We start from the raw sequence: 11,382 nt of genomic DNA on the forward strand, positions 1-11,382 counted from the left end.
ATCCATTATCGGTACACGAGTCTGGTCTTCGTATCTGCAGTACAAGCGGCGAGCGATAGGTTCGACGAATTGCACGAACGTTCATATTTCTGACAATCCACTTTCAATAGTGACAGGACCAAAGCCGCTATAAGGCTAAGTCTACCTCGATCGACTCTAGTTCAGGGCCCAGTCGGCAATGATGGTGTGGCGCTTTGGAAACTCAGCCATGAGCTTCCTCGACCCTCTCAAGTTTGCATTTTCTCGCCTGCTCTGTTGCTATGTCACGACATAAGACAATGCTTCCCCAAGCGGATGCTGGAATGCCATTCCATATTCTAGCGGCCTTGAACGACGTTGCAAGGACGACTGCATTTTTCTTCTCGCGGTACCTCCGTCCATGCTCTGACTGGGAGGGACGTCCCGCTTCTCGACTGCACATAAATCGCTCAAACACCGTCGAAAGCGGAGATCCACCGAGACGGGGTGCTCAATGGATGGTGAAAAATCAACCTTCGGCCCACTTCGCGGCGCGCATGCTTGGGCCTCGTATCTGTGTGTCATTCAACATAGACTGGATTTGCACTATCTGAGCGCGGGATCAAACGCTGAGAAGATAATGGGCACGGAATGAGTATGATACGAAGTGTGATCTCACCAGTGTCGCCTTCCTCGAGGGCACTAGATGAAACTCACAAGGAGCGACAATGTCGAAAGGTTGGGCACATGCGGGCAGGTTTATGTAAATCATCTTTGTCTCAGGGATCATTGTGCTTTATGGTCGCGTGTACTAACCTATGTTTGCTTGCTTTAATTGAGCGCAGTGACCTGCACGCCGCTGACAAATTAGAAGCACAGGCGTGGTAGAAATGCACGGCGATACGCCCGTATCATCCACAGGATGGCCAAAATGAAGTCGACTACAACGTGTCGCAATATGTCATGACGTGCATTGTCCGAACTTTGCTGAGAGCAGCTGAGTACCCTTATTTACACTCATAGAATTTGTTTCACTGGTATCTTCCGTCTAATGGACGAACAACAGACAGCAACGCCAATGTGCTCTACCTCCCTCGCTTTACTTCCCTGTGATATAATACATCTAGTGATCGTCTTGCAATTCCCCACATGAAGGCGTGGCAGAAGTCTATACCCTCGCAGCTGTCTCGTCGACAAACGGATAGTCGATATATCCCTTGGGAGACTCAACAAGGTAATACGTGTCACGATTGCCCTTGACAATGGGCAAGTTCTTCGCGAGTCGCAACGGAAGGTCAGGCTGCCGAATATGCTGTGAGTATATCCTCCCGAAAGCATCAAGACAAGACTACTAACGTTGGAGATGAAAAACCGTCCGAACGCAACCAGCTCGCCAGTCTTCTCTGACGCCTCGAATGCGGTGTCACGCGTAAAGCCGCCGGCTGCGATGAACGGGCGAGGTGCCCAAATCTCGCGCAGGAAATCGTTTGACTGTATGTGAAAGGTGAGTCAGCGCATCGAGAGGCGGTCAAGCTTGTGCACCTCAGCCGCAAGTACGATGCGATCTGACCCTCCTTCCGCGCGCGGCTCGACGACGTGGATATACGCAAAGTCCGGATGCGCCTCGGCGATGTGTGAGACAAGGTAGGCGAACGTCGGCTTCGGGTCTTTCATGCCCATGTCTGGCAGTGAATGCAACATCAAGGAACGCAAGGACACTAAAAGACTCTTGGGACACACCCTGGAACGTGCTCCAGGGGCTCAGGCGAATGGCGACTTTGTTTACGCCGATCGCTTTTACCACTGAGTCAATAATCTCGAGCGCGAAACGACACCTGTTCTCGACAGAGCCACCGTATTCATCTGTGCGCTTGTTTGACACGTCCTGCAGGAATTGGTCAATGAGATACCCGTTCGCGCCGTGCAGCTCGACGCCGTCGAAGCCCGCACGGATCGCGTTGGTTGCGGCAGCAGTGTACAGCTGAACATATTCATGGATCTCTGCACGGAGGATCGCATCAGTAAGAGTGATGAAGCTGCAGAAGGCTGACCTGGGATGGTCAGCGGCCGGGGTTTCGCCGTCCCATCGGCTATAGGGATGTCGGAGGCAGAGCAGACGTCAAAGCCGTCCTGCTCCAGGACAGACGGAGTCGCAGCCCTGCCGAAGGCCCACAGTTGGCAGAAGATGCGCGAACCCTTGGCGTGAACAGCGTCTGTAACCTAACTCAACAGGTATGCAGCTTTAGCACGAGCGTATGGACAGCACAGTGGACGTACGCGTTTCCAGGCCACGATTTGTTCATCGTTCCAGATACCAGGCACGTTATCGTATCCTCCTGCCTTTGCGGCAATGACGGTGGCCTCTGTGACCAGGAGCGTACCAGGCACAGACCCGCGCTGCGCGTAATATTCCACCGCTAGATCACCGTGAACGTGTGCCTTGTTTGCACGGAATCGCGCGAGGGGGGCTAACACCACTCGGTGGGACAGGGTGAATGTCCCAACTTTGGTGGGCTGGAAAAGCTTCGGCAAGAGGGCGGCGGGCATAGCGTAGAGTGTCGTCGGTTCACAAGTCTCAGGTTTCGGACTTTACGGTGAATGACAGTATGATCGGGGGATCGCCATGGCTGCATGATGCATATATATACTCCCGAGTTTTTTCTTACCAATGTACTCGCTGGCGCCGCTGAGTAAGGAATAATTTCAATGCAACGCCGGACGGAGAGATCAGTTCTACCATACATGGATTAGTCATTGTCTTGATGCGCTCTGCCAGCGCAAGGACCGATCAACCGCATCCTAATAGGTACGGGTGTGAGAATGTCTCCGTATGTCGGCATCCTGGGCTCTCAACTTGTCACGGAGATGATCCAATACGATGAGCTGGAGAGAAGCACACAGCGCGCGAATTTTGGTGTACATATTGATGAGGCAAGCGATATTGTAGTCAGATCCGGGTATCATGAGTTTGCGAAGGGTTGAAGGAAGGATCGACGAAGTAGATCAATGAATGCGAGCAGTCAAGCGACGCGCCTGTGATCGAAACGCGTGACAAACGCGTCTAGTCACGCGTCGCGTCTTCATCTGCACCACGTCGTGCCTGCATACCATGCCACCTCGGAAATCAGCAAGGCAAAGTCAGGCGAAACAGCCATCCTCATCCTAGATCAGGCCTCTTCGGCTAGACTCGCCAGATCTTGCCGGCCCACCCGCCACCAAAAAGCGCAAGACCCTGACATCGGTATGCCTTGTCCTCCGATTCGTACATACACTTCAGCACGACTCTCCATGCTAAGTGTACAGAACTTCTGAACGATATTTATGAACTTAGTCTGCAGATTGTGAGACCTCCAGTTTTTGACTTCTCGGGAAGTCAACCAGAGCGTCAAACACCGGATGCTGGGAACTCGAGGAGGAAGGGAAAGACCAAAGCGACAGCGACAGGGACTGGCCTTGAGAGTTCAGGACAATACTCAGGTGTGTCTCCAACTGCTAACACTGTACGACACGCTTAATGACTGTCAGATTCATTATGGGTTGATCGCTATGAGCCTGTCACCCAGGTACGAAATGTCCATACGCAGACTCTCTTCGGCTCTTAATGCAATCTATGCAGGACGACCTGGCTGTCCACAAACGGAAAGTATCGGACGTTTGTCAATGGCTCCTCGAATCATTCAACGGAGGACCTTCAGGCAGGTTGAAGCAGTATAGGGTACGTTGCCAATCCACTGAGATTGTCATACGCATATAGACTTCATCCAGCGGATACTAGCTTTGACTGGGCCTGCAGGCACGGCAAAGACCGCCACATTGCGAGTTCTGTCGCGTGAGTTGAACTTTCAGGTTATGGAGTGGCGCAACAGCACGGACGAGCGATTCAGCCGAGACAATGCCTTTGAGAACGACGGAGCAGACGTGGAGCACATGGAGTATGAAAGCCTCGTAGACAAGTTCAGGAACTTCCTCACTCGCGCGGGGACCTGCCAGTCCGTTTTCTCTTCTGGACAGGTGCTCAGGAGTCACCTTACACGATCTTCGCAGTCGTCTAGACCTCTCGCGCAGGGCTCGAGTCGGCCTAATGCATCTAGCCAAGGTCCCACTACACAATCTAGCGTAGCACCAGACGGAAAACGGCATGTGATTCTTTTGGAAGATCTCCCTAATATTCTACATCCTGGCACGCAAGCATCATTCCATAGCGCGATCGAGGATTTCGTGTCGTTGCCTGCCACAAGTGTGGCGCCGCTTGTGATCATCGTAAGTGATGCAGGCTTGCGTGGAGAGGATGTTGAGAATGACGGGGGCAGCTGGCGAAGAGGGAAGGAAGCGATTGACGTGCGCAGCGTACTACCGCCCTCGCTGATCAACTCGCCCTATGTCACACAAGTCCGGTACGTTTGGCCTTAATCCTGACTGTAGACACGATATTTATTCGCTATCACAGCTTTAACCCGATCGCCCCCTCTCTCATGCGCCCTGCCCTCCAGACCCTGCTCGACAAGCATTTTCGCTCCGTACCAGATAATTTGCCGCCAAAAGAGGTCATCGACGTCATCGTCGAGTCGTCGAACGGCGACATCCGTAGCGCTATCATGGCACTTCAGTTTGCATGTCTTACAAAGGCGGGTGCGCAGGCGGGTGGTGCGGCCGTGAAGGGAGGCAAGCAAAAGATGTCTCAGGCACGTGCAATGTTGGGGGCAATTACAAGGCGGGAGCAGAGCCTGGCGCTATTTCACCTACTCGCAAAGCTCCTGTACAACAAACGTAAGGCGCATATATTCAATGTTCACCTCTCATACCTGATGAGAGAGATGGCGGACAGGAAAGGGAGACCCGCCAAATGCGTCAGCCTCTGCAAAGGACAAACAGCGAGACAAAGAGCTAGATGCCACCCTGAATGACCCACCGACGTTGCCGCCGCATCTCAGGGTGCACGAACGTCGGATGTCCAGAGTCGATATCGAAGTGAGCACTCGCTCTATCACAGGTCCGAGATTCCTCGGTTCACAACGATGGAATTCAGACGTTGAATGCGGACTCGCCTGTCGATGTGTCTCTGTTGTCGCTGTATATTCACCAGAACTACACTCAGTATTGCACCACGCTGGACGAATGCGACTCCGAGGCAGACTGGCTGAGCTGGATCGACTCCAGCGGAGGCGAAACTGTATGTGGCAAAGCGTATCTCGGCGTGCGCCTCTGACAAATGTACATGCACGTCTCACATCTAGTGGCATCAAGCGAATCCGCACTGCTTCCATCTGCTTGCACTAAGTACGCTGCACTCGTTCCCCTCGCCAGTCGTGCGGCGGAGCCAGACGCCGTACAAGCCTGCGTTCTTTGAGGCGCTGAAGCGGGAGCGCGAGGCAGAAGATGGATTGAGGGCTGTGCAAATGTGGCCTCAACATGTGCGTTCCTCGGTTTGCAACGATAGCCTTACGTTGATCCTCACTTTTCGCAGCAGCACAGTGAATCTGGTGTTGGCGACTGGAGTCGACGGCTCCAAAGTAGACCAGGCGGATGCCTCGCAGAGAGGCTAAGCTCATCACACGCATCGCGCCGAACCCGGACGTTTCCCGCACACTGCACCCGGGGCTCACCTTCGGGGGCGAGCTGTTCATCGCTGTGCTCACAGGCGGTGCGCCGATCAACCTCGACGCGCGCGTCACGAAGTGGCTGTCAATCCGTGGCGTTGCGCCGGACAGCGAGAACTAAGGCTGCGTCTGGTCTGCGAAGGTACACAGCATCAGGACGATGGTGCAGAAGTTCTCACTCGAAAAGGCTACGGAGGCGTACAACTACCCCAGCGCTTCCGTGCCGTCGTCATATCGTGGAAGGGTCGTGGAATTGGTCTCGAATATGTGTCGCAAACTGTCTGAGCACCAAGTTTTCATTCGCGCAACACTTTGATCGAGTGATGATGAGATATTTAGCACCTTTGTATAACGTTCCAGATTTTAGCAGTTGATGTGTGCCTATAAAATATTATATTCGAACTCGATTTTGATCTAGGCAGATTCTGTTTGAGGATGTTGTTCACTCGAGTTGGAGGTTGTATCCTCGGGCCGGGGTGCTGCTCTGTACGGCCCATCTTCAGGCTGGACAGCGGGATTGTGGTTAGAACATAGCTTAAATGAACAATTGTAGGATTTCATTTCCTTTGGCTCACATATGCATTACATATCCGGTGGCTGAACAATACATGGGCGGTCGTGTGCATATGAACGGTACTACCAGTACACGATATGATGCTGATGAGATACAGATACAGATCGAAGCAGGTGAGAATCTAAGGAAACATGAACAGAATACATCGAGAGCGTGCAAGATCAAAAAATAAGGGCAACAATACAATAGACAACATCACAGATCTTCGATATCGTCATTTTCTTCGTTGTCAAATCTGCGCGCCGTCTTGGTCTTCTTCGATACCGGTACTTCTTCTGAACTACCAGAAACAGTCGCTCTTCCCCTCTTCGTGGTAGTTTTTCGACGCGACTGCTTTGGGCTATTGGGGCTGGATTGAGGAGGCTTGAAAGGGATAGCGGTATCATTTTCCGGCCATCCATCCATGTCAAGCGCTTCTTTGAATGCACGCAGCATCTCCGCGTGCGTGAGACGGGCAGGTCGTGGGTTGATGGCGGACTTGACCGTTTGTGTCATAAGATGCCACAGCGTCGACAGTAGATGCGACAGGGGTTTGTTACCCTTGACCTCTATCGGACGATCGCTCACAATGAAGGCCTGCTTTGCATGCGCTGCGCTTGCCTCATCGCCGCTACGGAAGACCTCATGGCATGCACCATTGACCTTGAAGTGTGTGTGCTCTGTATGTCTTAGGACGATCCAGATGAGAAGCCAATAGAAGGACTCCATGTCATGGTGCACGCTGTGAGTGACGGATTGGCCTGGTGCGAGGTTCAGGAGCTCAAGAGCGAGGAAGGCAAATGTTCCCTGTGTCACCAAATTGAGCATTATGTTGACATGTTGGCACACAAAATACGCACTGTTCTTTCACGAAGTTCTGCATCTCTTGAGGAAAGTACAGAAAGTTCATCTGAGGTCAGAGGTGTCCCGCCGTCCGCAGAACTATCGATCAAGCTGCTGTAATCGAAATCAGTGATGAACCCTTTGAATCGTTTGCTTTCCTCGGTGATCATCACATTTCCAGGGCTGACATCTCGATGCAGGATGCCCGCCATGTACGCCAGCTGATGTCCTGAAACCATTATGACTTCAGCGATTGCACACAAATCACGTTGGCACCGGTCTACATACCTAAAATTGCGTCGTGGATTGCGAAGATAAACTGCCATGTACGAAGGAAGTTTTTCAACTGGCGACCAACAGTGCCCAAAACCAGACGCATGTGGCTGCGTTCGCCCAACTCCGGATGGGCGCTTTCTCGATGCTCTGAAGATACGGTCCGATGGAAGTACTTACTACGATCTTTCCCAGCTGCTACTTCTCGAGCCCCAAGGTCAGCACCGCAGACAAGGTCTCCAATCCCAAACAGGGGTGTCTTGGTACGCTCGCAGTACTCCTTGATGCGTTTGTAGAAGACCGTTTCATCCGAGCGCACGACTTGCCGCCATGATTCCTTGATGATGTACCTTTTACCCGACATATCTCCTCGTTTCAGAGCTTCGCGGACTATGGTAGCACGAGAGAACATCCGGTAGTTCATGGAGAGTACCCGGAGCAAGAGATAATCTTCGTCCCTTCCATTTCTGGTCGAGGACGGTACAGTGACCCAGCGATTGTGGTCGATATCGGAAGGGGTGCAATTGTCCCCAGATACATCCCGCGCCCAGAGCATATCTCTCCCTGTTGGCTTCGAGGACAAGTCGTCTTGACCCAGTGTCTCCAGCCCAGACGCTGGATTTGCGAAGTTCCAGAGGAACCTACGAATGTAGTCGGGATACTCACGGTAGTCGAATGCTTCCGACGCAATAGCTGATGCGTGGTCGTATCGATAGATGTGAGCCTTCTTTCCATAGATGCCAAGGACAAAACAGCAGAGAGAAGCTTGCTCTAGCATTAGCCGGCATGCAACCTTGCTCATTTGCATCAGGGTCTTCTGAGCCTCCTCACTTTCACTCATCACCGGGTCGACATGCCTGCAGTTCTTGACCTCGACAATCAAGGATACATGCTTCCACTTGTTGTTGTCGTTATTAAACGCATTTGCGTTCTTCACGCCGGGCTTGAGCGCGGCAATGTCAGGCGATATCTTCCCGTGGCTGGGTGTCCAGTCTGGAAAAGGCGAGCCAAACATAACACCATGTGCTTCGACAAAGAGTAGGTGACTACCTCGTGGCATGCCCTTGCAGAGCTGGTTCAGTCCAGTGACCTGAGGAAGTATCAGCCACAGGATGCAAGAGAGCGTCAATGTTGTGATACTGACGAGATGTGGGTACATGTGGAACTCGTTCCTCAACAGATGTTCGGTCCATAGCGGCGCGAAAGGGTCGTCTATCGCTGTTTTCCGCGCGCGATAAGGCTTGCCCCCGGGGACGTACTTGTCGATGAATTTAAGGACCGGGGTGTCCTCGACCATGTTGACTTTATTGAGAATCTCGTGACGCCAGCCATTATAATTGTCGGGGTCATCTCTTTTCTTCTGTTTGCCGTTGGTAATGTTGACGAGGCTCTTGCGCGATTTAGGAGTGGCATCGAGGCGAGACATGCTCGAGCTCGAGGCCCAACCCGAGAAGGTGATGGAGGCATCGGACATTGAAGGGTTCGTCATGCTTTATATGGCACAGTTGCGTCGGCCACAGGAGGAACGTGATCAAAACAACGCTACGACCACAGTCAGACACTTAGCGTCCACTGTCAATGACAACACGAAGTTTGAACTCACGGAGTGCGGAATGGGCAGATCTTTTCTGTGGGAGACGGATATGCACGACTCGTGGGTATATATCTGAATATTCTATGATGGGTATGAATGCCACCTCAGTCAAAGCGGGGCAGCGTTTGGTGTGGCGTCGAGTACGCCTGCACAGAACAGAACAAAGAGGCGTAACGGCGTCACTCGATGTGACGTATTGCGTGATGTGACAGGTCCATCGGACGGAGCAGCGACTGATCGTCACATGCTCCCTTGTCAGAAACTGAAGAACATACTTCATCAACATACAGGCTCCTTCCCGCCATCTTCGGGAGGTAAGAGGGGCTGCATTTGATGGTGGTACTCTTGCTACATCCTAAGTACTGTATCCTAAACTAGAACTGATGCCACATGTCATGTGAATGTCATGTGAACATCGTGTGCAAATTCAAACTCCACAATCTTAATCCCCTCTACCTCCCTGTGATGGCTGGCACAAAACATTTGTAAACAGCAGTGCTTGGAGGGTAGTTGCCTTGATTGAGTGACTGGGCACTTGACAAAGTATGCTACCTACATTATATAATAAACACCATCATATAAGCCAGAACACGATGCATCTGAGACACATTGGAACATGCTGCCTCCATGTCTTGGAGCCATGCATGTCAATGTTCTCGTGCAGCTTCTTGAGGTATTTTTAGAGCATTGGTGTCACAAGTTGGTATGGCGTCTAGCCGTTTTTAAATTTTTTCCTTTCCGCGGGCTTGAACCCGCGACCTCTGTACTGTACGCTCGAACGGACAAGTCTTGTTGGCACATCATGTGCTTGTAGATAGATTAGATAGGACAGCAGTGCATGGCACAGCTCGGGCTCCACTGACACAGCCGCTCTGACTCACCAGCCCCCAGGGACACGTCAGCATGCTGCGCATGGGCCAGCTGCGCATGGACCAGTACACACAGCCTGCGCTTATCTTCTCCTGTATATAAGCCGGCCTTTGCTGCCCTAGGGACCTCAGTTTCGACCTCTTGTCCCTAGGTCAGTAAGCATCCTTTGTATTCCTTTTATTACCTCACTAATATATGTTATCTTGTCCCTAGCCTTAGGTTTGAGCCTTGCTCACCATCGCTTCGGTAAGACCCAGTCGAACGCCCCCAGCGTTCTTGTTAGGTTTTTCCCCTGTCGCTTGACCCTAAGTCGCAACATTAGGTCGAAACTCCCCACCGCTGCCGGTGTTCCTCGGAACCCACACACTCACTCTCTTCACTTCCTATAGGTTGGGTGGTGCGCACCCTTACTATACCCTATGATACATAGATAGTGTACCATACATCGCCACCACTCGAGGGATGAACTCTTCGGTACCTGCACTTCAGTGGGCGGTACTTGTCCTCACAGACACGTGGCTTAGGTTCCTGCTGCATACTAGCCAAAAGCAGTACTGGGCCCCACGTGAACTGCGAACCTCAGTGTTACCTCAGGCGCCATAGGTGTAGGCTAGCTTATACGGCCTTTTTGTCGCGACTTGGGGTCAAGCGACTGGGGAAAACCTAAAGCTGGGGGCGTCCGACTGATTCTCACTGAAGCGATGGTGAGCGAAGCTCAAACCTAAGGCTAGGGACAAGATAATATATTAGTTAGTGAAGTAAATAAAGGATACAAGGGAAGGCTTACTGACCTAGGGACAAGAGGTCGAAACTGAGGTCCCTAGGGCAGCAGAGGCCGGCTTATATACAGGGGAAGTTTAGGGGAGGCTGTGCGCACTGGTCCGTGCACAGCTGGTCCATGCGCAGCATGCTGACGCGGCCCCGGGGGCCGGTGAGTCAGAGCGGCTGTGTCAGCGGAGCCCGAGCTGTGCTGTGCACTGCCGCCCCATCTAATCTAATCGTACAGTAGATAGTGATGCGTCCATATCAGGCATGTAGTACAGAGGTCACGGGTTCGAGCCCGTGAAAAGGAAAAAATTAAAAAACGGCTAGACGCCGTACCAAGTCGTGACACTTTTGTAGCACGCGCACCTCCCCTTCCTCCCTCCCATTATGGCTGCCTGTCAAGGCCTTGTTCATGCCATCGACGCCGAAGGCTCCATCGACGTCTACTGATACAATGGTCTTTACTCCTATATCGATGCCTGACTCGTAGACGACGAGCGAGGACTTATGGACAGTACGTCGTCCTGAAGATCGAGCGAGGAAGTCGAGAATGACCACTACCCCAAGCGAAGAGGAGCAGAGACTTGAATGAATAACTAGGTCGAACTTAGGGTTCGACCGACTAATGGTACAACTACTTATACAAGTACCGACTGCGCACGGACCATCGTGTCTATGTGGTCGTGTTAGTGAAGAAAGAAACGTAGTGGTACGATACCAGGCACGAAGTGCGCACGGACCCCATTATGTAAGCTACATAATGTTCAACCTGCGGGTGAGCGCTAAAACAGGCGCCAGTATGGGCGCTAGTAGTACAAGGAATAGAACGGAAAGACAAATGTTTCATTACCCCCCTACCAGAGTCGAAGTCCCATTCGACTACTTACTGCTCACCGTCTCCATACAACTCCCAATCTACGCCGTCGTCC

At 52.1% G+C, this 11,382-nt stretch overlaps 4 protein-coding genes across 4 annotated transcripts; 1 reads left to right on the forward strand and 3 right to left on the reverse strand.

Annotated features, from left to right (window-relative positions):
- Window positions 1-1,126: 1,126 nt before the first annotated feature.
- Window positions 1,127-2,505, reverse strand: POSPLADRAFT_1143343 (hypothetical protein; the record flags this gene model as incomplete). Its single annotated transcript, XM_024485550.1, has 6 exons — window positions 1,127-1,258; window positions 1,315-1,449; window positions 1,501-1,640; window positions 1,699-1,959; window positions 2,010-2,178; window positions 2,236-2,505. The coding sequence occupies 6 exons, from the start codon at window positions 2,503-2,505 to the stop codon at window positions 1,127-1,129; spliced, it is 1,107 nt and encodes a 368-aa protein (XP_024338987.1).
- Window positions 2,506-3,314: 809 nt separating this feature from the next.
- POSPLADRAFT_1143070 (hypothetical protein) lies at window positions 3,315-5,929 on the forward strand (the record flags this gene model as incomplete). The annotated part of the gene is made up of 10 exons (XM_024485510.1): window positions 3,315-3,435; window positions 3,484-3,521; window positions 3,575-3,673; window positions 3,724-3,947; window positions 4,011-4,352; window positions 4,406-4,725; window positions 4,784-4,926; window positions 5,042-5,128; window positions 5,193-5,369; window positions 5,423-5,929. Coding segments are annotated over 10 exons (2,058 nt in total), but the record flags the coding sequence as incomplete, so codon positions are not given.
- Window positions 5,930-6,324: 395 nt separating this feature from the next.
- POSPLADRAFT_1143709 (hypothetical protein) lies at window positions 6,325-8,698 on the reverse strand (the record flags this gene model as incomplete). Its single annotated transcript, XM_024485602.1, has 4 exons — window positions 6,325-6,915; window positions 6,969-7,180; window positions 7,240-7,365; window positions 7,405-8,698. The coding sequence occupies 4 exons, from the start codon at window positions 8,696-8,698 to the stop codon at window positions 6,325-6,327; spliced, it is 2,223 nt and encodes a 740-aa protein (XP_024338989.1).
- A 939-nt stretch (window positions 8,699-9,637) lies between these two features.
- POSPLADRAFT_1143738 (hypothetical protein) lies at window positions 9,638-10,921 on the reverse strand (the record flags this gene model as incomplete). Its single annotated transcript, XM_024485605.1, has 2 exons — window positions 9,638-9,835; window positions 10,820-10,921. Coding segments are annotated over 2 exons (300 nt in total), but the record flags the coding sequence as incomplete, so codon positions are not given.
- Window positions 10,922-11,382: the final 461 nt, after the last annotated feature.

Source organism: Postia placenta, assembly GCF_002117355.1.
Source record: "Postia placenta MAD-698-R-SB12 unplaced genomic scaffold POSPLAscaffold_7, whole genome shotgun sequence".
NCBI lineage: Eukaryota > Fungi > Basidiomycota > Agaricomycetes > Polyporales > Adustoporiaceae > Rhodonia > Rhodonia placenta.